We start from the raw sequence: 26,315 nt of genomic DNA, 5'->3' as shown, positions 1-26,315 counted from the left end.
GAAATAGGGGGTTTGAGGAAGACTGGGCCAAGGTGGTAGCCTGTAAAATGTCCTGGCAGGAGCATTGAGTGCAGAGAGAAGGCAGGGCAGGCACCAGCAAGGCAAGAATTTCTCTGCAGGGCAAAGGGAAAGGGGGCCTTTGAAGGGCTTTCCAGTGGGAGAGGAAAGTGTTCCAATTTACATGTTGAACAACACTGGAGTCCCATTAGAGAAACAGCCACATTACAGCCTATGGCTGGGCGTCACCAGGTGATAGGAGTGGCCCGTAGGGGCTGGTGGGGGAGGGTGTTAGGTGTGGCTTGGAGGAGGTCACAGATAGCACCAATTGGAAGGGACCAGTGGAGGCCTCTGAGGGGCTGGACTCTGGCTTTTGTGGCTGGTAAAAGTGTGAGGAGGGCAGTTGCCTGCTCAGGTTTGGGCATGTTGACCTTGGGCATCTGACACAGCCAGTGGCTCAGACTTGGCATCCGTGTGAATAATGCAGTAGTTCAGCATCCAAGAGGTAAGAGAGGCAGAGGAACCGCTGCAAAAGAAGGGAACTCTAGGAGCCTGGGGAAGCTGGGCATGGTGTGTATGGAAAGTGTTGGGTGGTCTGCGTACCAGTAAAGTCACAGGGGATGGGCGGGTGAACAGGAGTGCTTGGCTTGTGGTCCAGGAGACTGTGAGACAGAACTAAGTTTGGCTTTCCTGCAGACTATGGCATGTGATGGGGGGACCAGGATGTGGAGAGGGCAGGACTTCTCTCCCAGCTCCCTGGAGATCCCAGACACCACAGAAGATTACCAGGTGACATAATAAATGCCACCTGAGCAGGGAGGATAGGACAAACAGGAAGGGGACACTTGGTGTCTTTCCTCTGGATTGCTCATCGGGCAGAACAGACATGACTTCAGCTCTGAGTGCCAGAGGCAGGCTAACACTGAGGCTCCTAGGTCTCCTGAAGTCCGTCTCATTGACTCTTCTAGTTCCCTAGCCTCTCTGGAGAGGAAACTGAGGCCAGAAACGGAAAGGCTTCCCGGGACCCCATATCAGCTCTCGGTGAGGTCAGGTTTGAAATGGGTCCTGTGTCTCTGTAATTCTACCCTTAGGTTTTGGAGCTGGACTTGACCCGCCAAACGCCAGACTGTCCCTGATTGATGCTCAGGGTTAACAGGCTGACAACCCTGGAGAATCACACACTTGGCTCAGGTTTCACTTACGCCAAAGGTGAGTACTGGATGGTATCAAAAAACCAGGCTTGGGGAGGGGAGGGGCGCACAGGAGCTCTGTCCCTGCTGTGGTCAGCCAGGGCTCGCCTCCTCAACACTATTGGATGACACTAGCCTACTTGAGAGCTCTTCTGCCCAGCCAGTGTGTTCTGTGTGGTTCTGAGAGGTCATAGCCAGGTAGCCACAGGGCATGGGTGTCCCCTGCCTCTCTGATCTGTGGCCTCTGATGATTAGAAGGGTCTGAGACCAGACGCATCCAAAATGAGCTGCCTCTTATAGCTTGTAGAAGGCATCACAAGAGATAGGCTGGGGCTTGTCAACCACTTTTGGAGATGATGAACTCCCCAACAGGACAGATGTGTAAGCTGATTTTTCTAGGAGGCTGGAAAATCAGAACAGACTTTGGGAGTCTGTGATCCTAAAGTTGATTAAGTTGTTATGATGTTTGAGATCTGAAGTCATTGTCATTCCAGCAGTTTACTAAGACAAGAGGGGGAGAGGGGGGGCATAAAATTTCCTGATGGTATCGGAGTTCTTGGCTTCCGGGGTGAGGAGGGTGATACTGCCCCAGGGAGTTCTAGAGTGAGGGGCACATGCTGCTACATCTGGGCCCGCCCACTTTGCTTACTCACACTGAATGTGCTGTTTAGAACATTGACCTCACTTGTAACCCTTACCCACCAGGGGTTCACTCACACTGTTGGGGTGTGGTCAGCCTCCTGGACCTGACAGTGATGTGGGGTGTGGCTGGAGGCTGCAATGAGATGCTGGTTTCAGAACATGGTTAGCACAGCCTCTCCTTGACAGGTTTCTGCCCTGGTGAGTGGCTGTGGGCAGAACCCCTCCCCATGCCACTGGACCGCAGCGACAGCATTTGTTTTCCTGTCTGATAGCACAAGTCTTGCTTTACCCACACCTGTGAGATGGGGTTGGGGGAAGAAGATCCTTTTGAAACAGGGAGTACCTTGGGGCCCCACCCCACGCTGTGAATCCATTTCTCTAGAATGTTCTCCGGGGAGGGGGGCTGGAGCAATTCCTGAGCCTCCCCCTAGATGTGTTCCTAAGTCTCTTGCCTGGCCGAGGCCTCTGAGGCTCGGACTGATGGTACCAGCACAGAAGGAATTGGAAGATGAAAGACACAGGGATGGTGGTGTGACACCCTCAGGGTACCTAACCCTGCCAAAGGTCCTGCAGGAGTAAGCAAGGCAGGAGCCCAGGTCAGCCCTTACCAAGGCCCCCAGCAACACTCCCTTCTCAAGGCTGTCCTCCGCCCAGTTAGCTCCCCACCACTAGCTAAGGAGTGAAGAGGCACCCGCAAGGGTCTTAATGAGCAAGCCAGGGTTAATGGGTTACCCAGCATGGTGATTTATTCACCAGCCTCCCCGGGTTCTCAAAGTCCAGACTGGCCCGGCTCTCAAGGTCTAGGCTTGTAGGCTTGGCTACCCCCATTTCCAGCCTTGACACCTTAGAGTTCAATGCGGGTCAAGAGAGGTCAAGAGGCTTCCAGGCTGCCCATGGATCTGTCTGAGGCTGCCTCTGCAGGAAGACTCTAGGTCCGGCTCCAGACTCACCTCAGGTTTCCTCATGCCTCAGTCCAGCCCTGGTCCTTTCCTGGGGTTTCCATCCCAGCCTTTGGTCCTCCTAGGTCCTGGCTTCCCTAACTGGCTAAAAGCAGTGTTTGTTTGTTTTGTTGTTTTAATTTTGTTTCCTGTGTCTGTGTTTGCTTGCATGCATGTCTGTGAACCACACATGTGCCTGGTGCCCTGGAGACCAGAACAGAGAGTCACATCCCCTGGAACTAGAGTCACAGACAGTTCTGGGCCACCGTGTGGGTGATGGGAATCGCAGGTCCTCTGGAAGAGCAGTCAGTGTCTTAACCTTGGGACTATCTCTCCAGTCCCTGGGTTTTTCTGTTTGTTTCTTTTTTTAAGCCTTTCTTTCAAGTTTGTTTTTATTTTACTGTTTTGGAGCTGGAGAGATATCTCAGTGGTGAAGAGCACATAGTGTTCTTGCAGAGGATTCAGATTCAATTCCCTGTAGCCACCGAAGGCAGCTCACGACTGCCAGTGACTCCAGCTTCAGGGACCTGACAGCCCTCTGACCTTCTCATACACAGACAGACACATGCACACATAAGTAATAATAAAAGTATTCTAAGTTTTATTTTATTATTCTATGTGAATGCCTATGCACCACATACATGCAAATGCTCCAGGAAGTCAAAGAGGACATCAGAGTCCCTGGAACTGGAGTTAGAGATGGCTGTGAGCCACCGTGTTGGTGCTCGGAATCAAACCTGCACCCTCAGAAGAAAGTGGTCAGTGCTCTTAAGTGCTGAGGCATCTTTTTAGCCCCAACATTTATTCATTTATTTCTTGTGTGTGTGCACGTGTGTGTGCTGTGTATGTCTGTGTGTGTGAGCGTGTGCGGGTGTATATGCGTGCATGTGTGTGTGAGTGAGTGTGTGTGTGTGTGTGTGTGTGTGTGTGTGTGTGTGCTGTGTACATACATGTGCTCCATAATGCGCATGGCGGTCAGAGGACAGCTTTCGGGAGTCAGTTCTCTCCTACACCACACAGCTTTAGCCTTCCCTTTCTCTGGCTTCGCAGGTTCAGCAGGAACCGTTTCCTACTGAGCCATTGGGCAGAGACAGAGAGCTCGGTGTTATTTCCAAGCAGGTTGGAGGCTTCTCAGGAGAAGACCTCAGAGGGACTAGGAGTAGAAGGTGGGGAGGGGGATTGAATGAGTGAGGGGAAGCTGAGGGCCGTGATAATGAAAGAAAATCTAACAGGCTGGGAGAACCCAGAGCCTAGGGGCTTGGGATTTCCTCTCAGTTGGAAACTGACCCAATCTCATTTAATGAGAGATTGTGAAGGCTTGAATGGACTGTTCCCCTGCCAAGTGCACCGCCCCGCGCTCCCCCCTCCGCCCCCACCGGCCAGATTGCCTTTATCTAGAAATTTAGGGATTAGTAAAGACTTGGGTTGTGAGACTTCCTTTAGTCCAGGTAACCAAAATTAACTGGGAGGAGGGGTTCCAGAGGGCCAGCCTCCATCTGCCAACACTCCTTACACCTTGGAGGGTCTCAGAGGGTTTCAGCCATACCTCTGGCTGCGCCCCAGCTCTATGTGACCCCTATTGGAAGACGGGAGCCACAGTTGTCCCTCCTCCTTTTGAAATATTTGAAATATAGTTTCTTTAAGATCTACCGGGTCCCTCTGGGCTCAGGTTTCTCATCGGGAACCTCCCAGGCTCTGAGCTATCCCTACTGTACCAGGTTACATGGCACCAGGGATTGGATTGGGAGCCAACCCTCTCTCTACCTGGAGTAGTCCCTGTACCTTTAAAGCCTCCTCCCATCCCAGGCCAGCTGGGGGAGGGAAGGGAGGAGTTGGGTCACAGCTGGGGATGGGGACTTAGTCTTCAGCCGGTGTGGAACCGGGAGTGAATGCAGCACCTGTCTGGCTGTGCCCCAGCTGCTGTGTGACCCCAAAGCTCTCCTCACCCTCTCTGAGCTGCTGGACATCGTAGGTGGGGCAAAATAGACTTGGGAGCCCTTAAGAATGTGTGAAGACCTGGTTCTGCCCCTGGGCTCTGTCATGCCATTCTGGGGGCTCTAGTGATCCCCTCAGAGCCTGAGGGTAGCCACCGACGCAGCAGGAGCACACCACACTTCTGGTTAACCGGGCGGCAGGCTCCTGTGCCCTGGTCGCTGTGGGTTCACACAGGTAGGCAGAGCCTGGCAATTGGGCTCCAGGGGCCCTGCCCAGGCTCTCCTCTGGCTCTTCTGCAGGTGTAGAGGGTGGCTGTTAAGTGTTTGGAGTGGAGTCACAGGCTTCTCAGAAGCAGCCTTTGAGTCCTGGTTCCCAGAAAGTGAATTTGGGACTAAGAGTGAAGTAGCTGAGAGCCAGGAAGATCTGACAGTCCTGGCTGCAATGATGGTCAGCGTTCCCGAGGCGCTGTGCCCTCCAAGCCTGCCCCTCTCTGGGTTTGGGGTGGGGGCGGGGCAGGGACCATTGTGCAATGAGTAATTTACCCAGCTCCAGGAGGCTCTGTCACCTCGAGGTCTGTGCCTAGACATTTTAAGCGCTTTCATCAGGTTTCCAGCAAGCAGTGCTTTTCAAGTCATTGGAAGGCTATAAGTGTGTAAGGAGTATAGACAGGTGTGTGTGTGTATATATAAGGGTTATAGGTGTGTATAAGAGGTATAGGTGTGTGTGTGCACGAGTAAGGGATGTAGGTGTGTGTAAGGAGGTATAGGCATGTGTGTGAGGGTTATAGGTTTGTGCATAAGAGGGTATAGTTGTGTGGGCAAGGAGTATAGGTGTGAATAAGAGATACAGGTGTGTGTGTGAAGGAGTATAGGTGTGTGTAAGAGATATAGGTGTGTGTTTATGAAGGAGTATAGGTCTCTGTAAGAGATATAGGTGTGTGTGTAAAGGAGTATAGGCGTGTATAAGAGATATAGGTGTGAGCCGGGCATTGGTGACGCACGCCTTTAATCCCAGCACTCGGGAGGCAGAGGCAGGCGGATCTCTGTGAGTTCGAGGCTGGGCTGGACCAATAGCCTCCAAAACAATACAGAGAAACCCTGTCTTGTAAAACCAAAAAAAAAAAAAAGAGGGAGAGATAGGTGTGGCCTTTCCACGCTGCCCTGGGACCGGTCCATACAGGCGTCGTTCTTGATTCCCATTGTAATTTAAAAGGGAAACTTACACAATGTCTGGAGCCCTTGATGTCCTGCAGATGAAGGAGGAAGATGTCCTCAAGTTCCTTGCTGCAGGAACCCACTTAGGTGGCACCAACCTTGACTTTCAGATGGAGCAGTAGATCTACAAAAGGGAAAGTGATGGTTTCTACATCATAAATCTGAAGACGACATGGGAGAAGCTGTTGCTGGCAGCCCGGGCCATCGTTGCCGTTGAGAACCCCGTTGATGTCTGCGTTATCTCCTCCAGGAACACTGGGCAGCGAGCTGTGCTGAAGTTTGCCGCTGCCACCGGGGCCACTCCAATCGCTGGCCGTTTCACTCCTGGCACCTTCACCAACCAGATCCAAGCAGCCTTCCGGGAGCCACGGCTTCTGGTGGTCACTCACCCCAGGGCTGACCACCAGCCCCTCACCGAGGCGTCTTACGTCAACCGGCCCCCCATTGCTCTGTGTAACAGACTCTCCTCTGCGCTACGTGGACATTGCTATCCCATGCAACAACAAGGGAGCTCACTCAGTGGGTCTGATGTGGTGGATGCTGGCCCGGGCAGTACTCCGCATGTGTGGCACTATCTCCCGAGAGCACTCATTGGAGGTCATGCCTGACCTTTACTTCTACAGAGACCCAGAGGAGATTGAGGAGGAGGAGCAGGCTGCTGCCCAGAAGGCTATGACCAAGGAGGAATTTCAGGGTGAATGGACGGCACCTGAGTTCACAGCTGCTCAGCCAGGGGTGGCCGACCGGTCTGAGGGTGTGCAGGTGCCCTCTGTACCCATCCAGCAGTTTCCTACTGAAGACTGGAGTGCCTGGCCAGCCACTGAGGACTGGTCAGCAGCTCCCACAGCGCAGGCCACTGAGTGGGTTGGAGCCACTACTGAGTGGTCCCGAGCTGCTCTGCAGACACCCGAGCAAAGGGAAAAAAGGTGGAAGGAAAATAAAGTTTCTACAAGCTGAAAAAAAAGATATAGGTGTGTGTAAAGGAGTATACGTGTATGTAAGAGATATAGGTGTGTGTAAAGGAGTATAGGTGTGTGTAAGAGATATTAGTGTGTTTTCTGATCCACTGCCACCTACACTAGTTTGGGCAGCAAAATTCAGATAGATTCCAACCTCAGGTCTGGGAGAAGTTAGTGTCCTTCTGACTTACAGGCATGACTGGGAGACCAAAGAGATGTATGTTCTTGTACCCAGGTGTCCTTACAAGCATGCAGAATGGGATGGAGTGTCCTGGCCCGTGTGTGCTCCGCTGACCTCCCAGGGACAGCTGATCTCAGACAAATTGCTTTTGTCCAAACTTCAGTATCTTTTGTTTTCTTTCTTTCTTTTTTTGAGACATGTCACTATGTAGCTCTGGCTGACCTCAAACTCACAGAGATCAGTCTGACTCTGCCCAAGCCCCAACCCCTCCAGTGCTCAGGTTAAAGGCATGAGCCACCATGCCTAGCCTTACAACTCATTTCTTGCTGGTGGGCATGTTTAGACTGTGCCCAGTTTGACTCCTGTGTCCCTGAGACATCATAGCAGCCCTCGGACTCCAGTGGATCTGCTGCAGAGACGTTTCAGTCCGGTTGTCAGTTTGTCTTTCTTGTATTTGCATCATGGGAACCTGCTATACTCAGCCTAGATTCAGCTGGGGGTGTGTGTGAGTGATGTGTGTGTGTGTGCAGTGTGCATGTGTGTGGTATTGAGGGTTGTCTGAAGGATAGCACTGGCAGCATCGCAGCCGTCAGCATCTCTAGGTATACGAGGTTTGTACACTGATGATATAGGGAGTTCACCACACTGGGCTGGAGTCAGGGAACTGCTCCTCTTGGCCAATGAGGACCAAGAGGGAATAGTATGCCCTTTGGGGCAGACCCACAACTGTGTCTAGTTGAAACTTCATTGGTGAGCTAGTCAGAGACATGCAGCAGTTTGGGACAGGATTGTCCTGGTGGGTTGTGTGACTGGCCTTCTCTGGGCCTTACCTTCTAGTCTGTTCCTGTTATTGATTGAACCCATGGGGCTTATGTTCCTTGATTGGTGGTTGAACCGGTCTGGACACTGAGGCCCTAGGCCCTGTTCCAGGAATGCACCTATGTCCCTGACCAGTAAGGTACAATGAGGTCTCTTGGATCTGGGCTATGGTGTAATGCCAGAGGGCACCCCTACTTCACTGCCTCAGGACCGTTTCAAGAACATTGCGTCTGTTTTAAAGTCACAGGGGGACTTAACAGAAGCTCTCAGGAAGGGCTTACCTGTGGCTTCCTCCCTTTGGAGAGAAATCTAAGGAGAGTCCCTTTCCCAGGCTCTTAGCACCTCCTACCTCCCTGCCCAGGGTCCTCCTGGGGCTGTGTGAACTTTAGTCACCTGGTGACAAGTCTAACCACTGCCTCCTTGCTGCTGTGACGTCAACACTGACCGGCCTCCCAGCCTGGCTGGACCTCTTGCAGAGGGTTCCCTATTCCACACTCCACTCAGAGGCTTCCAGCTGCCCTTCTGGGATGCTGGGCACCCCTTAGCTGACCTCCTGCCCCTCTGGGATTAGGTAAGCACACGGGTCCTTGACTATATACCAGCCCATTCCTACCTCTGCCCTGAGGAGATGCTCAGCCTCAGATCCTGATACCAAGTGGGGGCGGGGGGGGGGCATTAAGCTGTTCTACAAGGCTGATAGGCTTGGCTCTGGCTACTTCTGGGAGTGTGTGGGGGTGGGGGTGGTACAATCAGTTCTGCGGCCAGGATTTCCTGGGTAGATCCATTTACCTCTTCCTTCCCATCCTGCAACTGTCCTTTGAGGAAGAGGGGGGCTCTCTCCTAGGTCCCCACTGGCTCCAGGGCTAGTTACAGAGAGGGAGGGGTCTGGGTTTGAGGAGCAATGCCTCAGTTTCCCTCCCAACATGGATTTGGGTGGAGCCGTGGCTTCTGGCCTTACATATTCAGTTAGTGAGCCTTTGAGAAAACTTGGGGTGGGGGGCTGGGAAATGGAAGCCCAGGCTCCCAGCAGGGTGTCTTCCGCTTGGACTGAAACATCTGCTTGCAGGAGGCAGAGCCAGCCCTCCCCATCACGATGTCCCAGGAGGAAGGGACAGGGTTCAGGGGTCAAGGCTGCCTACTTCCTTCCCCCGGCCTCTTTGGAAGAGGGTATCCTGCTGGGTGCCCTTATGGGTTGTGCAGCGGACGGACGGATGGATGGGTGGATAAGGAAGGGTGACTCATGTAATATGGGAGCCACAGATGGCTCTCACCTCAGGGCCCTGAGACTGCTTTCAGTTTACAGCCCCAAACCTGGGAGAAAAGAAGCCCAAGACACCCCAGTTGGCCCAGAATTGCACGAGACCACGCCCATTCCCTTCCCTACTACACAAATGGGAGCAGAGCATTCTGTACTAACAATGAATGATGCCACGTGTTGCCGGTCTGGCTCCTAAGACCCCTTGAAACTGCAATGTGACTTTCTCACCAGGAATCCTAGAGTCTGACCTAGGCTCTCCCCAGGGCCCAGGGTATGTGCTCAGACGGCTGCCAGGTCTAGAGAAGAGTATAGACTGTCCCTTGGACAGCGAGGACAAGGTTCTGGTTGCTATGGTGAATAGAAGGAACCCTCCAGCTGCCTTCTGGAGGACCAAGCTGGCCAGAGGAATTATAGGAATGAGACTGTGACTTCAGGTCAGATCCATGCCTGGGTTCAGCCAGGGAGAGCTACCAGGGATGCTACTGGGGACACAGGCTGGCATCCCCTCTGCCCTGAGGCTGTTTCGCGCCCCCCTCTGCTTTAAGAGTTGTAAATCTACTTGTCCACATGAGATAAGGCACCAAATCCTGTTATACCACTCACCACCCAATCCTCCAAGCCAGGGGACAGGAGTTTTTCCATTACGGAGTCAGTAACTTTCTCCTTAGGTATGGGGAGGGGACAAGAACTCCATTCCTAGACCATGGAATAGCCTGTCTGATCCTGAACCTGAGTGCTCTGAACAGGGACAGAGAGAAGCAGAGAGGGAGGCAGCCTGAGGCTTCCCGAAAAGGTTCTCCAGTGGACGCTACCCTTTGGAGGAAATAGAGTCTGGGAAGGGCACCCCACGCCTCTGTCAACACGTTTCTCCCTCTTGTTGAGTTACATCCTCCCCACTAGCCTCAGAGTAGGGCTGGGGTTTTCCTTCTATGTGTGGTCTGGAAGGAAATCCCCAAGGGAAATAGCTAAGAGGCACACCTATTTTTTTTTAAAAAGATTTGTTTACTTTATTTTCTGTGTATGAGTGTTTTGCTTGCATGCCTGGTGCCCTCAGAGACCAAAAGAGGGCATTAGATCTGTCAACTGCCGTGTGATTGCCGGGAATGGAATCCAGGTTCTCTGGAAAGGCAGCCTGTGAGTGCTCTTAACCACTGAGCCATCTGTCCACCCCCACAGCCCCTCCCCCTTTTTTGAGACTATCTCACACTGTAGCACAGGCTAGCCTAGGACTCACTAGGTAGCCTATGCTGGGCTTAAATCCCTGGCAATTCTTCGGCTTCTGCTTCCTCAGCGCTAGCGTTACAGCTGTTAGCCACGATGCCCGGTTTAGCACTTCACGTGTTCTCATCCAAGTCAATCAAACCCCCCCCCACCCCCGCAAGTGAGAGCAGTGCTACCTACATAAAGGAGTCCCACAGCAGGCAAATGGCAGCTCCGGCCGATGCAAGGGCCTGGACCCTCGAATCCCTTTGTGCACATGCTGTCTTCCTTCCAAATCCTGGGCTTCCACATGAATGCCCCAGCCCCTCCCTGCCCTGCTCCATGACCCCATCCCTGGGCAGTGCTTGAGAGAAGTCATGCATACATGTAAGCGCTGGCTGCCTCTTTGGCTCCAGAGTTCAATGGGAGGCAGAGATCAGCCAGAGGCAGAGGGAAGACTATCACATCAGGCTCTCCAGGAAGTGCTGGGCCAGCTTCACGCTTCACGTATAACTCTGTGACTTCTAGGGGTCTAAGGAGGTGGCCTGCTCTGGGAGTTTCAGGGGAAGCCTGACCGTAAGTTTCTGCGGAGTGTGGGGTGTTCCTGCCTATCTACACAGCTGTTTTCAGGAGTCACCTTCCAGGGAAGTTGTGGAGCTCTACTGGGCGGTAAGTCCCGACCTATGTAGCTAGTCTACTTATTTCAGAGACTGTTGGGTGCCTCCTTGGAAGGCATGATAGATATCCAACCCCAAGCCACTCTAGGGGTCCATGAACAGGGCCGGGCCCTTGGCTAGGGTAGGGGACACAGAAGGAATGTGGTGAATCCTATCCTTCCTGGAGTTTATCTCTGGGCAGTAGCATCTCAGCTTCTGTAAGCAGATCCCCAGGGCACATGGAGTCTGAAGGGTCTCCTTGGGAGGGTCTGTGCTGGGAATGAAATCCATACAAGAATGAGCTCTGAAAATAAACAGGATTTGTAACGGCAGAGGTGGGATCCAGAGCTTCCGGCAGAAGGAATGATCTGACCAAAGGTCTGGGGGCTGGACAGCCCACGCATGTTCTAGGAGGCTAAGAGGAGGCCCGGGGCTGTGTCCCTGAGGTTTGACTTTAGACTGTGCCCTGTGGGGGATGGTCTGGAAGTTCCCAAGGCTGAACCTGACCCTCCTCCTTCTCACTGGGCAACAGAGCCATGAAGAGTCGGTTTGTGGTGCTGGGCCTGGTGGCCGTGGTTCTGGTATTTGTCACCATCAGCCTCTGCATCTGGCTGCCCTACACTTCCAGGAAGCAGGACCATGTGTATCCCAGGGCAGCTGTGGCCACAGACGCCAAGCGCTGCTCAGAGATCGGACGGTAAGTAGGTCTGCCAGCACCGGGACAAGGCGCAGTGGAAGACAGCAGCTAGTGAGCTTGGGCAAGACTCGGGTTCCCCATCTGTAAGCTGGGCAGAGTGTCTGATGAATGGGGAGCTGTCCACCCTTTCCCTGGACCTTCTTGGTAGCCTCTATCGGAACAGGGATTCTGATAGCTGGGTATTAATTTTCCCACAGTCTACTTGGAGCCCTCTTTTTCAGTGCTGTCTCTGAAAAATGCTGCTATTCCGTTTACATTTTAGATTGTGGATTTTTTTTATTAAAAAAAATTATGGCAAGGCTGTGGTGGCACACGCCTTTAATCCCAGAACTCGGGAGGCAGAGGCAGGTGGATCTCTTTGAATTTGAAGTCTTCCTGGTTTACATAGTGAGTTCAAGAGCTGCATAGTGAGAACCTATCTCAGAAAAACAAAAAGCCAACTTTGGAGCTAGTGAGATGGTCCAGTGATTCCGAATGTGCGCTGCGCCTTTCAAAGAGCCGGAGTCCAGTTTTCTCACACCCGTGTCAGGCAGCTCACAACTGCCTGTAACTTCAGTCCAAGGGATCTGATGGCCTCCTCTGATCTTCATGTACTCTCTCTCTCTCTCTCTGTCTCTCTGTCTCTCTGTCTCTCTCTCGTCTCTGTCTCTCTCTCTGTCTCGTCTCTCTCTCGTCTCTGTCTCTCTGTCTCTCTGTCTCTGTCTCTCTGTCTCTCTCTCTCATCTCTGTCTCTCTGTCTCTCTCTCAGATAAAACAACTCCTTAAAAAAAAAAGCCAATCCAAACCAAAAATTTCACCTGTCCTCTCAGCCTCGGGATAAGACCCTATCTCAATAAACTAAAGCAGGTGAACGAACAAGGAAAACCTGGCCTGCTGACTGCAGCTCAGCTCAGCTCTCCTCTCAGGAGGCTGGGGTTTGAGGCCAGTGTAGGCTCGCTCCTCTTTTGTCTTCCTTTGGGCAGGGTGACCAGAGAGGGTGGCAGGGTAGTTCCGAGAAGCTGGGAGGCTCTCACCTTCCTATGTGCTGCCTGTAGGGACGTGCTACAGGAAGGCGGCTCCGTGGTGGATGCAGCTATTGCAAGCCTGCTGTGTATGGGGCTCATGAATGCTCACAGCATGGGCATCGGGGGCGGCCTGTTCTTCACCATCTACAACAGCACCACACGTGAGTGCCCAGGGGGAGGAGGGTGAGTGGCTCAGTCCGTCCCCACAGTGACTTGGACTAGAACAGCATAGCTGGGTGACCGCTGGGCTCCCTTGACAGGAGGGGTTGGGGGATAACCTGGCCCGCCAACACGTTTCTTTTTATAGGGAAAGCTGAGGTTATCAACGCCCGTGAGATGGCTCCCAAGCTGGCCAGCACCAACATGTTCAACAACTCGAAAGAATCTGAAGAAGGTGAGCCGTCGTATGGGCCACAGGTGTGGCTATGCATTCACAGGGCACACACACCGCCTGCCTGAGGTCTGGGGCAGCTCTGGTACCCATAACATCCTCCTGTACCAAGTGGCTAATCACCATCGTGAGGGGAGTGGATAATCACCACTGTGAGGGGAGTGGCTAATCATCATCGTGAGGGTAGGGTAGGTTCTTTTATTTCTCCTCAGCCCTGTATGCAAATGGACAATCACCAAGGGGCCACAGAGGGCCTGGGTTTGAGTCCTAGCACCAAATGGTGGCTTGCAACCACCTGTAAACTCCAGCCCAGGGCAATCTGATGCCCTTCTGATCCCCTCCCAGTCATGTACAAGGTCACGGTACACACACATGCACGTGGGCCAAGCATTCACACTCATAAAAATAAATAATCTCTTCTTTATTTTTTTAAATAATTTACTTTATGTTCGATGGCGTCAGATCCCCTGGAACTGTGTTACAGACAGGTGTGAGCTGCCGTGTGGGTGCTGGGAAGTGAACCCAGGTCCTCTGGAAAGGCAGCCAGTGCTCTTAACCATTGAGCCATCTCTCCAGCCCATAAATAAACCTCTTTATAAAAGCCCCATTGCTTCTATATTGAACACACTAGACTTTATTCCTGTCAACACTCCCAGACAGTCAAGTGGACAGCTAGTTACACAGCCTTGACAGGGCATTAACTACCGTGAGCAATCATCAGACAATTAAATACACAGGAAGGTGCTTCATTTAAGAGATGTGGGCATCCATGAATTTTGGTATTCTTGGGGGGCTTCTGGATACTGACAGATTATTCATCCTTCCCAGGGGTCACTGGGACTGCCCCCTTGCCCGGTGGTATTTGCTGAGGAGGCTCTTGTATCCTCCCTGTACCCCTGGGGCTGGAGAGAAAATGCCATGTTTAATTCCTGTCCTACAGGTGGGTTGGTAAAACCCAGCAAGGTCATGCAAACTGGGTGAGATTACACAGCTAGAAGATGGAGCTAGGGTGCGCTGTCGCCATCCTGTGTTTTTAATAGTAGAGATGAAATTCATTCATCCAATTAGTCGCTTCTCCATTTGTGGAGACAGCTCACTTAGGTATGGGTGGAGTCTCTCAGGGAGGTGAGTGAAAGCCGGTGTTCCCCTTGGAGTAGAACTGGAGTAGATTTCAGAATAAGAAGGCGGGAAGTGGGGGCGGGTTGGGGCGACGCCCTCTGTGCGTCCTCTCTGGATTCCTCCCCTGGCAACTGTCTCTGGACTCCCATTTATTGAGAAACTCAGGATGAAATCTCTTGGGTATGAGACTACTTATGGGCGCTTAGAGCTCACTGTTTAACCAGGGTTACTGGAATCTCTTACGGCACAGGGTGCTGTTTCCTAAAGCCAGGTTACAAGGCAGAGAGGATTGATGCTACTCATGACCAGGACAAGAGCCCTTGCAGGAGAATTGAGCACAGGGCAGGGTAATTTACATTGCGAAGGGGGCAGAAGGTAGAGTTCCACCCCCACCCCCACCCCCATCCCCTTCCCCCCACCCCCACCCCCCGCACCTCTGAGTCTGGGCAGGTGTGGGATGTGTGGGGTGGGAAAGTCATGCTGGTGTCTCAGGAAAGGTGGGGAAAGGTGAGGGACCCAGGAGGAGGGATGGAAAGTAAGCCTCATAGAGACCCAGGGAGGTGGCCAGGAAGTGGCCTGAGAGGAGGGGAGCCTGGTATCCGAGGAAATGGCACAAGTGGCTTGGGATCTTATAGGTTACTAAGCACCTGCCTCTTGTCTGATGGCTAAATGGGACCCCCTAAGGCTGCTGTGTAAGGAGCAGGGAACAAATAAGGACATATTAGGAAGGCATATTAGTTACCCCAGTAATCCATGGTCAGGGCTAAAAACACATGGATGAAATCAAGGTCCATCAACTCTTTTGGGTGATATATGATTACAGGAAACCGGGGTGACCCACCACAGTCTTTGGTCTGTGCCTGGGTGGAGAGGGTAACCTTAAGAGAGGCAGACAGGGATGTTGGAGGGTAGGTTTCAATGGTTGTCTGGGGCATGTGAGGTCTGAAGCACTTGCTTCCTGTGGGTAGGTGGGATCCTGGGATCTGATGAGGAGGGGAATGATCCAAGCAAGAGGATAAACATGAGAGGCGTCAGCAGAAGTTCAAGGCGAGAGCTGAGAGACATCACTGAGAAAGAGACAATGTCTCAGTGGGTGAGGAGAAGGAAGACGGGCAGACATGACATAGGTGTCTGAGGAGAGTCATAACCCAGCGAGACTTAGGCGGGATGCTGGGTCGGACAGTGCCAGGGTCACCAGCCAGCTTCACAGGCAGGGTGGTGTGAGACCAGAGAGAGCAGGAGAGGAGTGACTTGTTCATTAGCTGTTGCTGTCTGCGGTACTGGGAATTGAACCCAGGGTCTCACGCTTGCTTGGCAAGTGTTTGCTCGTCTCTCACCAAGCTACTTCACCTACCCTCAACGAAGATTACCCTTTTCATGTTTTGTTTTTGAGACAGGGTTTGCTCTGTGTTGCTTTGGAGCCTGTCCTGGAACTCACTCTGTAGACCAGGCTGGTCTCAGATGCACAGAGATCGATCGGCCTGCCTCTGCCTCTCAAGTGCTGGGATTAAAGGCGTGCGCCACCACTGCCTGGCACGCAGATTGCTCTTAAGATGGCACGGATCGTGTGCTGGGCGTAAGGTGTGGCTTGTGACTGCAAGGCGGGAGCAGAAAAAGCAGCAGCTTCGGAGTGTCTGAAATGGGCCCTGGTGACCTCAGTGGTGAAAGCAGGGGGTTGGGCTCGGAGCAGGTGGCAGTCATGGCTGTACTTTAATAGTCAAAGAGGTCAGGATCTGGCTTCAGGTGTCATTCGGCTTAGGTGGGCAATGGGGCCTGCTGGGGAATCCAGTATAGGAATGTGTTTCTGACGGACTCATTGGCTCCTTAAAGGTATGAACTGGAGGGTAAGACCCATCGGGTCAGATGGGTAAACTGAAGAACGCGGAGTAAACAAGGCTGGGATTGGGGCTCAGGTCAGTAGGAAAGAGGAAAGACCCTGTCTTAGTTTGGGTTACTATTGCTGTGGTCAAACACCATGGTCAAAGCAACTTGGAAAGTGAAGGGTGTATTTCACTCACCCTTCCACACAACAGTCCGTTATCAAAAGCAGTGAGGACAGGATCCTGGAGGCAGGAGCTGATGCAGAGACCATGGAGGGTGCTGCTCACTGCCTTGCTTCCCATGGTTTGCTCAGCCTGCTTTCTTATAGAACCCAGGACCACCAGCATAGGCTGGGCCCTCCCCCATCAATCACTAATTAAGAAAATGTCCTACAGGCTCACCTACAGCCTGGTCTTGGAGGCACTTTCTCAGTTGAGGCTCCCTCCTGATGACTCTAGCTGTGTCAAGTTGACTTAAAACTACCCAGTGCATGGCTCTTGCCACAGAGCTAGCTCACCTCATTGCTGACCTTGCTTTGGTGTATTCTAGAGGAGCCCAGGGACAAGAATGACTGAGGTAACTCAGACTGGGAGTTGGGAGGGGTCCAGCTTTCCCCCAAGTCTCGCATATAGCCACAGGCCTGATACAGGATCTCTCCTTTGGAAGACACATCCACTCGTCTGGGGCAGCACACCTTCCCGCACACCCACCTGCTCCTCGTTCTGTGTCCTGTGAGAAGTGTTTGGTCAGTGCTTCTTGCCTGTGGAGCTCAGCTATGATCTTAAATTTTTTCTTTGCCTGGGATGGGGCTATAGCTCAGTGGTGGAGCCCTTGTCTAATACTCAGGAAGTCCTGGGTTTGAACGTTAGTACCACCCTAGCAGCAAACCCCTTCCCTTCCAAGCTGCTCTAGACCCAGCATCAAATAGGCCTGGGAAAGCGCCTGGGATTCTGCTGCTGCTGCTGCTTTTTTTTTTAAAGATATATTTATTTATTACATATACAGTGTTCTGCCTACATGCCAGAAGAGGGCACCAGATTGAATTGTAGATGGTTGTGAGCCACAATGTGGTTGCTGGGAATTGAACTCAGGACCCTGGAAGAGCAACCAGTGCTCTTAACCTCTGAGCTTCTCTCCAGCCCTGTGCTGCTTTTTTTTAAAACATGGATCTGGGAACAAACCAGAACCAGATCAACACTCTACCAGAGTAACCACACCAGCCCTTTATTCATTTTCTTTTTTTAATTTGTTTTAGAGATTTATTTATTGTACATGTAGTGTTCTGTCTGCACATATCCCGGCACACCAGAAGAGGGCACCATGTGGGTGCTGGGAACTGAATTCAGGACCTCTGAAAGAGCAGCCAGTATCTCTGAGCCATTTCTCCAGCACTTAATTTGTTGTTGTTGTTGTTGTTGTTGTTGTTTTGAGACAGGGGTCTCTGTGTTGCTCCAGCTGCCCTGGAACTAGCTCTGTAGACCAGGATGACCTTGAACTCATGAGATCCACCTCATGAGTAACAATGACGAGACTCAGCCTCTCTCTCTGTCTCTCTCTCTCTGTCTCTGTCTCTCTCAAACTCTGCTTCCTTCATCCCTGGTTCCTAGGTGGCCTTTCAGTGGCAGTTCCTGGTGAAATTCGTGGCTACCAGCTGGCACACCAACGGCATGGGCGACTACCCTGGGCTCGCCTCTTCCAGCCCAGCATTGAGCTGGCTCGCCATGGATTCCCTGTGGGCAAGAGCTTGGCAGCAGCCCTGAAACAAAAACGGGACGTCATTGAGCAGACACCTGCCTTGTGGTGAGTGGCCTCATGTGTAAGTAGCCCAGCTGGGAGAGCTGGTGGAGCTGTGTTCTCTGCTTTTGGGAGCCTGCCATTCACCCAGGTTAAAGTTGTTAGACTGATCATTTTGTGTGTGTGTGTGTGTGTGTGTGTGTGTGTGTGTGTGTGTGTGTGTAGGCCAAATTGTGCTGACTTTCCTATTGCTGCAATTAAAAGGCCTAACAACGGGATAATGCTGTTGAAACTCTCATGAATTTATGTTTAGGCTTAATCAGGCTATTGTAGCGATAAATCCAATATCACCAATACGGTTGTAGAGAATGGCTTGAAGTGCTTCTGTGTTGTGTGTGTGTGTGTGTGTAGACACATTTAGAACCTGGTTCAGAAGCCACAGTGTTGACTATGACCTGAGCAAGATGGGACACTAGAAGCCCCAAGTGAGAGGACAGCCCACCCGAGATGGGTGTGAGGTATGACAGGTCCAGTTTGTGGCATCTGATACCTTACATGAGTCCTCTCTGCCCCAGCGAGGTATTCTGCCGGCAAGGAAAGGTGCTTCGGGAAGGAGAGACAGTGACTATGCCAAAGCTGGCGAAAACGTTGGAGGTGCTTGCCCAGGAAGGTGCCCAGGCCTTCTACAACGGGAGCCTCACAGCCCAGATTGTGAAGGACATCCAGGAAGCTGGTAAGTGGGTATGAGTGAGAAACACTCACAGAAGGAGCACTGAGTGAGGCCCAGCTGGCCTCTGGGTCCCCAGGGAGCACTTAGCAGGGGAGGGTCAGTGTGGACCACTCAGATCCATAGCTCCTAGCTCATCCGTAGAGCCTGGGCTGCACAGGAAAGTCCCTAGAGTGTGAGTAGGGGTCTGTGGTGATATCTTTCTTGCACAAATAAAGCCTGTCTGGGGGGGGGGTCAGAGAATGGAGCTTGCCACTAGCTAACCATAGAGGTCTGCAGGTCTGTACAGACAGACAGGAAGTGACGAAGCTGGGCGGAAAACAGGATATAAGCAGGGAGAAACAGGAAATCGCTCTCTTCTCTGCTGAGATGCTTAGGAGTATCCAAAGGTTGGACAACAGTGGAATAAGTCAGATCAGAGCTTCAGAGTCTTTGGACTTGCTTTGGTGGTACCTACCACACCTGCTGGCCAGTCAGTGTTTTATTCATCAACCAATAAGAGAAACATATACAGAAGGACGTCCCCCGTCAGGGGTCTAGTAGCCTTGGGGCTGAGGAGGAACTGAAGGATGAGGGCCTGGGAGCATGACCTGTGAGAAGTGAGATGCAATGGCTGGGTAGAGAAAGGAGAGCGTGGGCTAAGGGAAGAAGGAAGGTTTGACTCGCTGACAGGGTTACAAGGTCTGAGGGAGAATTTGTGAGAGGACCTCTAGGGGGTTTTGGTTGGGGCAGCCCAAGGGCTTGGCTGTGGCCTTGTTTATGTTAGTTTTGTCCTGTTTCACTGTCATATTGACATTTACTGCTGTAAATCCTACCCAGATCCAATTCCTCAGAGAGCCACATCTTCATTCGTCAATGAGGGAGGGGCCTGGTAAGGGGTGGGGGATGGAAGCAGGTAGTCGGCACTTGGGAAAGACCCTTCGGCTGCAGAGATGAAAGAAGGTTGGCCAGGAGGCTGTTGTTTGGGCCTGGCATAGGTGATAAGCACCGTTAGTGCCTAGGGCTCCCAGCAATGGTCAGGGTTACCAACTGATGGTCCTGTGGCCCCTTCTGGTGGTATAGACCATCTTCTCACTATGGTACAGACTAACTTCCTTCTTAAACAGCCCTGACTTCATAGTGTACCCTTGGCCATACTTCTTATTTCACCCTGTACTCTACCCAGTGGTAAACTGAGTCAGTAAGCCAAGTCTCACAGGCTGCAGCCCTGTCCCCAACCACAGTACAATCCCACTGAGCTGCTGTCTCATGGCAGGAGGCATTATGACAGTTGAGGACCTGAATAACTACCGTGCCGAACTGATTGAGCATCCAATAAGCATCAGCCTTGGGGACTCGACACTGTATGTGCCCAGTGCCCCACTCAGCGGACCAGTCCTGGTTCTCATCTTGAACATCCTCAAAGGTGAGAAAGCTCCCTCTAGCCCTGCTGAGGAACAGGAACACTCTCCAGAAGCATGGTGTTGGTGCTCCATATTTGCCGGGTCTCTTTGCCAGATTATTTTCCATCAGTGAACTGGTAGAGTGTCCACCATGCCCCATGACTTGTGACCTCCTGGAGGCAGTGTTGAGAGCAAGAGCTCCCCCATGGCGGGTTGGAGGGGGTGACAACAGCTGGAAGAGGAAAAATGCTCAGGAAGAAGGAGAGTATGGCAGAGGCCTTGTCCAGTGTGTTTCTAGCTAGTCTAAGTGGTCTTCCAGAAACCTATAGACCTCTAGCTGCACCTGTCATGTCCATGTTGGTATGCCCTTTTAAACCGCGTCTTTCTCAAATGGCCATTGTTGGTCATTGCGGATTCCTTTTCCTAAGGCAGAGTGTAGGGAACATAGTTCAGAGATGTAGTGTAACCCCTTGAGCCCCTCCAGGCCCCAATTGCCTGTCAATGTGTGCTTGGATATCACTCAGGATACAACTTCTCTCCGAAGAGTGTGGCAACCCCGGAGCAGAAGGCGCTGACGTATCACCGTATCGTGGAGGCCTTTCGGTTTGCCTATGCTAAGAGGACATTGCTTGGTGACCCAAAGTTTGTCAATGTGACTCAGGTAAGGGGCTACCCCACAGTGGGTAGGAGACCTACCAGAGAGGTGCTGGGTGAGCTCTGAAAGGCACCCCCAGCTTCATGTGTGCTTTCTGAACCCATTAATAATTCAGAGTAGACTTGTTACCCTATACCCTGACCTCCGTTTTGTGGAGCTCAGAGTGCGGGGGAAACTGAGGGAAGCCGACTTGAGAATGGATAATTGGTGTGTCGTTCTCCCCCCTCCAAGCCCCCCACCCCCGAAACCCGGGGATCCTGTCTTAGATCCTTTCGTACGCTTGGGCCCTTGGCCTGGAAGATTCTAGAATGCTCAGTGCAGAAGGGGGGAATGGATAGAGAGGTTGCATCCCTCAGGAATGGTGAGGGATATGGGAGGGATTAAGACCAGGTGGGCAGAGAGCCTCACTGTGTAGTCCAAGGTGGCTTCAACCTCGGCCTGGTAGTGCTGGGGTTACAGGCGTGAGCCAGCAGGCTCAGTCCTGCTTCCCTTCATGTCATAAAAATGGACCCACAGACAAAGCGATCTAAAACATCAGTGCGCACCTGCGGGCTTTTCCTGGAGCCCCTACTTGATTGTGAGCATTTTGCTAGAAGGCTTTTCCTTTCTCTCTACCGCCTCCTTTCCTATCCCCACCCCCATTTCCTGAACGGGTCAACACACCACAGTCCAGGGCGTATTCCCTAAGAGCAAGGCTTCACACGGTGAGTGGGAAACCCCACTCTCTGCCAGTGGTGGAACCCCCACCCCAGGGTCTCAGTATCTTTTAGGTGCAATATTCATCAAATCACACCTTACACTTTTCCATGGTGCATTTTTTGGGGGGGAGGGGGTTTGGGACCAAAGCAAGCAAGTCCTTAACTGCCCCTACATCTGCTCCTTCTTTAACGTTTACTTTCCCAGTTAAAGGCAACTCCAGGCCAAAGACCTCAAGGACATCCTCTATTCTTTTTTCTCCCACCCACAGTGACATTTTTAATCTGGTTGTCCAGAGTCTTTTCCAGAGGGACCCTATGTAAATATTTCCCAGCCTGCTTGCCCTCTACCCTAAGCTTCTGTGTGACTCTGTAGCAAAAGCCGAAGTCCCTCTTCATAATGAGGTCTTACAGAATGGATGCATGCTAGCCAGCATCCTCTCCCCTCATTCCATTCATTCTTGGTTATCCAGGGCCTTTACACTTAACCTTTTAGGCTTCATTCTGAGCTCTTTCTAGGTACCACCTCCACCAAGATGCCTTTTCCATCCCTGTTTTAGGGCCTCTCCTTTCCAGGACTCTCCCTGCCTGCTAGGGAGGCAAGACCCGTGGTGTCTCTTCCCTGTTGGTTCCTCAGCTTTGAGGACGTGGCCCACGTTCCATAAATAATTGCACAAGTCGTGTAAGATGATGGCAAGAGTCCAGAGGCTTGATGGATGGGCAGACACCAGCTGGAGGTTAGAGAGGGCGTGTCAGACAGGGTTTAGAAAGCGCTGCCCCCGGGCGGTGGTGGCGTGCACCTTTAATCCCAGCACTTGGGAGGCAGAGGAGGCAGAGGCAGGCGGATCTCTGTGAGTTCGAGGCCGGGCTGGACCGACAGCCTCCAAAACAATACAGAGAAACCCTGTCTCGTAAAAACCAAAAAAAAAAAAAAAAAAAGAAAAGAAAAGAAAGAAAGAAAGCGCTGCCCCTGGTCCTGGGGGCGGTGGTCCTGGTTTATCATAGAGGTAAGTTGTCGTCAGATCCAAGGCTGGGGCTTCTTGAGACTTCCGGGGACAGCCCTGTTGTTCTCCCCTCCCCCTCCTTCCCCTAACCTCCTCAGGCCAGCTCTGGGGTCTCGGCAGGTCATCCACAACATGAGCTCTGAGTTCTTCGCGGCTCAGCTTCAAGCCCGCATCTCTGATGAAACCACTCATCCAACCTCCTTCTATGATCCGGAATTCTACAGTCCTGATGATGGGGGCACTGCTCACCTGTCTGTGGTTTCGGAGGACGGCAGTGCTGTGTCTGCCACCAGCACCATCAACCTCTAGTAGGGACTGCGCGGCTGCTGGGCGGAACCGGGATATGATCAGCGGGTTGGGGGCTACCTTCATTTCCTATGAGGGCCTCCCTCCTCTGTGTTGGGAAACAGGCTCCGCCTTGGTTGCACGCCTGGGGTGGGCCTCCTAGGGAGCACTCTTGGCCTGGTGTGGGTGGGCACAAGGGTGGGGAGTGGCTGGGTTGTGCGTATATTGTTCTCTGAGCTGGCTATCTTCAGTTTTGGCTCCAAGGTCCTTTCTCGGGTCAGTGGGATCCTGTTTAATGACGAGATGGATGACTTCAGCTCACCCAACTTCAGCAACCAGTTTGGGGTGTCCCCCTCACCGGCTAACTTCATCATCCCAGGTGCAGGGTGGGGGCCCTGGGATAAAGGACTTGAGTTGGGAGGGGCTGGTACGCTGACAGGCAGCTGACCGGCCTCTCTGTCCCCTCCTGCGGACCGCAGGGAAGCAGCCGCTGTCCTCCATGTGTCCCTCCATCATTGTGGACAAGGACGGCAAGGTGCAGCTGGTGGTGGGCGCCTCGGGAGGCACGCAGATCACCACATCCACCGCCCTGGTACGTGACGCCCGCCTGCCCCTTCCTGCCCCCCTCTCTCGCGCTGCCCGTGCTCCGGGGCTGCGCTGACATCTTGGCTGTCCTGTCCTGCCAGACCATCATCAACAACCTGTGGTTTGGCTATGGCGTGAAGAGAGCGGTGGAGGAGCCCCGACTGCACAACCAGCTTTTGCCCAACACCACAACAATAGAGAAAGACATTGATCCGGTAGGCGGGGGGCCGGGCAAGCAGAGTGACGGTGTGGGGTTGGAGGACATCCTTGGCTGGGGACCAGCATCTTTTGAGTCACCAGAGCAAAGAGCAGCAGCTCTCCCCTGTCCAAAGCCCTCAGCTTTGGGTCATGTCGAGCCCTTGTCAGTGACAGCCAAACAGACTGCTCCCGGGAGACCTTAGAAGCGCGGGTGTCTCTCGGGTTCTCCCTGCTCACTGGACCGGAAGTAGCGCCCACTGGACCGGAAGTAGCCCTAAGTGGGTGTGTGAGGCCCATGACCACCGAAGGGTGGTTTCGGCCACACCCGTGACCCTGCTGAGACGCCTTCGGCCCTCTCACCCCCAGGTGGTGACTGCAGGCCTGGAGGCTCGGAACCACTACACAGAGGTCACACCCACCTTCATCGCTGTGGTCCAGGCCGTCGCTCGAACATCCAGTGGTTGGGCAGCTGCTTCAGACTCCAGGAAAGGCGGCGAGCCAGCTGGCTACTGAGCGCTCAGAAGGGGGGCAGGACAGACCTGCAATCCAGGGACAAGATACTGACAAAGAACAAGAGTGGGACTTTGGAGGACGTGCTGTCCCTGTGTGGGACCGAGCAGCAGAATAAATGGGGCCAACGGCCAAGCTCCGGGAAGTCTTGCTGGCTGGACTTCCCATATTTCAGGCTTTATTGTCTTGTTATGAAACGGAGCCATCTGGCTGGGAGAACGATGAGGCAGGATCCTAAGACTTACTACTGTTAGTGATGGGGCTAACCTCAACCTTTAAGTGGGGGGAGCCCAGTGTGCCCGCGAGTTGTGACCCTCGTCGTAAATTGTCCTAGGCAGTAACACCACCCAGTGTCGGTCACTAGAGGGCGCCCCGACCGTGCCGTTAACTGGGATAACCGGACCTTGAGAATGCTTTCACATTGGGGATGGGTGTGGGCTCTCATTGCCCGGCACTTAATGGAGGTAAAACTGACAGGGAGTGAACTAGACAAGAGCCATACCTTGAAGTCACTTTCCAAGTACAGACCCAAAATGAAATGCAAAGAGGTCCAGTTCTCAATGAACACAGGCCAGCAAGCTACAGGAAAACCACAGACCCATGAGGGGAACACAGAACAGCAGTTAGGCACAACGTCCCTCTGTCCTAGTAAGGGTTACTGTTGCTGTGATGAAACACCTGGGGAGGAACTGGTTTATTGGGCTCACCCTTCCACATCATAGTCCATCTTCAAAGGGAGTCAGGACAGGAACTCAAACGAGCAGGGACCTGGAGGGCAGGAGCTGATGCAGAGACCCTGGAGGGGAGCTACTTACTGATGGCTCCCATGGCTTGCTCGGCCTGCTTTCTTTCAGAACCCAGGGCCTTCTGCTGCGCCCTCCCCCACCAATCACTAGTTAAAAAAAGGCACCTTCTCAGGTGAGGCTCCCTCCTCCAGCCAGGGTCTGTAGAGCTCACAGCTATCAACATGAGGTCAGGAGCCACTGAAGACATGTGGAAGTGGGCCTTTGGGGCCCTCACATTCTGAGAGCTAAATGTCGCCCCTAGAAATGAGCACAAGTTGGAGTCCCTGAGGGGAGGGGCCCGGTGGCTGGAGGAGGGACCCAGGAGGTTAGAAATCCCGGTGCTCCCAACCTGCCCACAGGAAAGCTGGGTTCTGTGCCTGTGGGTGTGAACCATGTCTGAGCCCTAAGGGTCTCTGTCTCTGGGGTTCCCTGGGGAAGACACATGGGCTGTAAGGGGTGGCAGTCATTCCTCCATAATCGCAGTGGAGAAGGCAGGCCAGTGTATTGACCTGTCATGTGTCACAGTATTCCATGCCCCATGCCAGAGAGTTCTGTGAACCCAGGATGCCAGAGGTGAACCTCACTCTTCCAGAGCTTCTTCGGGGACTTGGGGACTTGAGTGGCCTTTCCATCCCATCATCCTTTCCCCCTGTCAGGGCCAGCAGAACAGGCTCCCCCCCCCCGCCAAGTCCAAGCCCTTTGGGGATTCGCAGAGCTGCCTCTTTGCTCTGGCCTATGCCTGACCAGGATGGGAGGGATGATAAGCTGCCCTTGAGTCTGCTTGTCCCCCACTGCTTTTGTCTTTAGAGCTTGAGGGCCACCAGTGGGTGGGCTGGCCCACACTCAGGAATGTGCTCTGGCTCCTGGCTGAGCAATGACACGGCAATGTGGGTGACAGTTGGGATGGGAAAATTCCCACAGACACTGCCCTAGGCAGATGTGGGAAGGCTTACAGGAAACGGTCTGTCTGGCCCACGCTGAGCAGGGTGTCTGGATGTGACACTTAACAGGCTGGCCCTCGTATTTATTATGTATACAGGGTTCTGCCTGCATGTACGCCTGCAGGCCCCCAGGGGCACCAGATCTCATTATGGATGGTTGTGAGCCACCATGTGGTTGCTGGGATTTGAACCCAGGTCCTCTGGAAGAGCAGCCATTGCTCTTAACCACTGAGCCATCTCCAGCCCCCCCTGGGCCTCGTTTTTGGAGATGGGAGGGGGCCATGCTCAGTGGAAAGAGAAGGAGGGATGCTGCGAAGGTATTGAGACTGAGAGAAAGCTGAGCCCAGGGCTCTTCTGCCCTGCCAGCCTTTTAAGTCTGCTCAAGGGAGCACCTCAGTGGGGCCTCTCTCTCCAACTGCCTCCCATTTGAACATCCCGAGGCCAGGGAAAGACAGGTCCCAAGAGGACGGGGCTCACCAGCACAGGCACAGTCCTCAGTACCTCCGGACCCAGGGAGGCAGGCTAGCAGCCAGTGGGGCTCTGAGCTGCAGGAGTGAGGGTACCCAGGCAGGACAGCCTCATCCCCTAGAGGTCTAAGGTGGTGCTTCTGGGTCACCGTGTCCTAGGGTGGATGATGCAGTGGCGGCGGGGGGGGGGGGGGCAGGGGTTAGACATGTGGTCCATCTGCTCATCTCCTTCCTAGGCATGGGTGTGGCTGTGCCAGGTTGTGGTAAATGGTCCTGAGCGGCTGCCTTGGTCCATTTTCAGCCCCACCCCTGTACCATGTGGGTGC

At 53.1% G+C, this 26,315-nt stretch overlaps 1 protein-coding gene and 1 pseudogene across 1 annotated transcript; both read left to right on the top strand.

Moving 5' to 3' along the window:
* The first annotated feature begins 5,808 nt into the window (after positions 1 to 5,808).
* LOC101834360 lies at positions 5,809 to 6,880 on the top strand (annotated as a pseudogene).
* A 1,426-nt stretch (positions 6,881 to 8,306) lies between these two features.
* On the top strand, positions 8,307 to 23,941 carry Ggt1 (gamma-glutamyltransferase 1). Its single transcript, XM_005070754.4, has 14 exons — positions 8,307 to 8,446; positions 10,862 to 11,002; positions 11,522 to 11,686; positions 12,721 to 12,851; positions 12,998 to 13,084; positions 17,629 to 17,821; positions 18,331 to 18,488; positions 19,738 to 19,887; positions 20,389 to 20,525; positions 22,339 to 22,526; positions 22,755 to 22,882; positions 22,983 to 23,095; positions 23,190 to 23,303; positions 23,653 to 23,941. The coding sequence occupies exons 3-14, from the start codon at positions 11,526 to 11,528 to the stop codon at positions 23,797 to 23,799; spliced, it is 1,707 nt and encodes a 568-aa protein (XP_005070811.1). The 5' UTR covers positions 8,307 to 8,446; positions 10,862 to 11,002; positions 11,522 to 11,525; the 3' UTR covers positions 23,800 to 23,941.
* Positions 23,942 to 26,315: the final 2,374 nt, after the last annotated feature.

Source organism: Mesocricetus auratus, unplaced genomic scaffold (genome assembly GCF_017639785.1).
Source record: "Mesocricetus auratus isolate SY011 unplaced genomic scaffold, BCM_Maur_2.0 Super-Scaffold_100027, whole genome shotgun sequence".
NCBI classification, from domain to species: domain Eukaryota; kingdom Metazoa; phylum Chordata; class Mammalia; order Rodentia; family Cricetidae; genus Mesocricetus; species Mesocricetus auratus.
Note: the sequence above shows the minus strand (reverse complement) of the source record. Positions and strands in the feature narration are given on the sequence as shown.

Bases quoted from the DNA above. Each gene is read 5' to 3' on its own strand.
- Ggt1 (XM_005070754.4), top strand. From the start codon at position 11,526: ATGAAGAGTCGGTTTGTGGTGCTGGGCCTGGTGGCCGTGGTTCTGGTA. The intron at 12,852-12,997 runs GTGAGTGCCCAG...TTCTTTTTATAG, and splicing joins CATCTACAACAGCACCACAC to GGAAAGCTGAGGTTATCAAC. The intron at 22,883-22,982 runs GTGCAGGGTGGG...TGCGGACCGCAG, and splicing joins GGCTAACTTCATCATCCCAG to GGAAGCAGCCGCTGTCCTCC.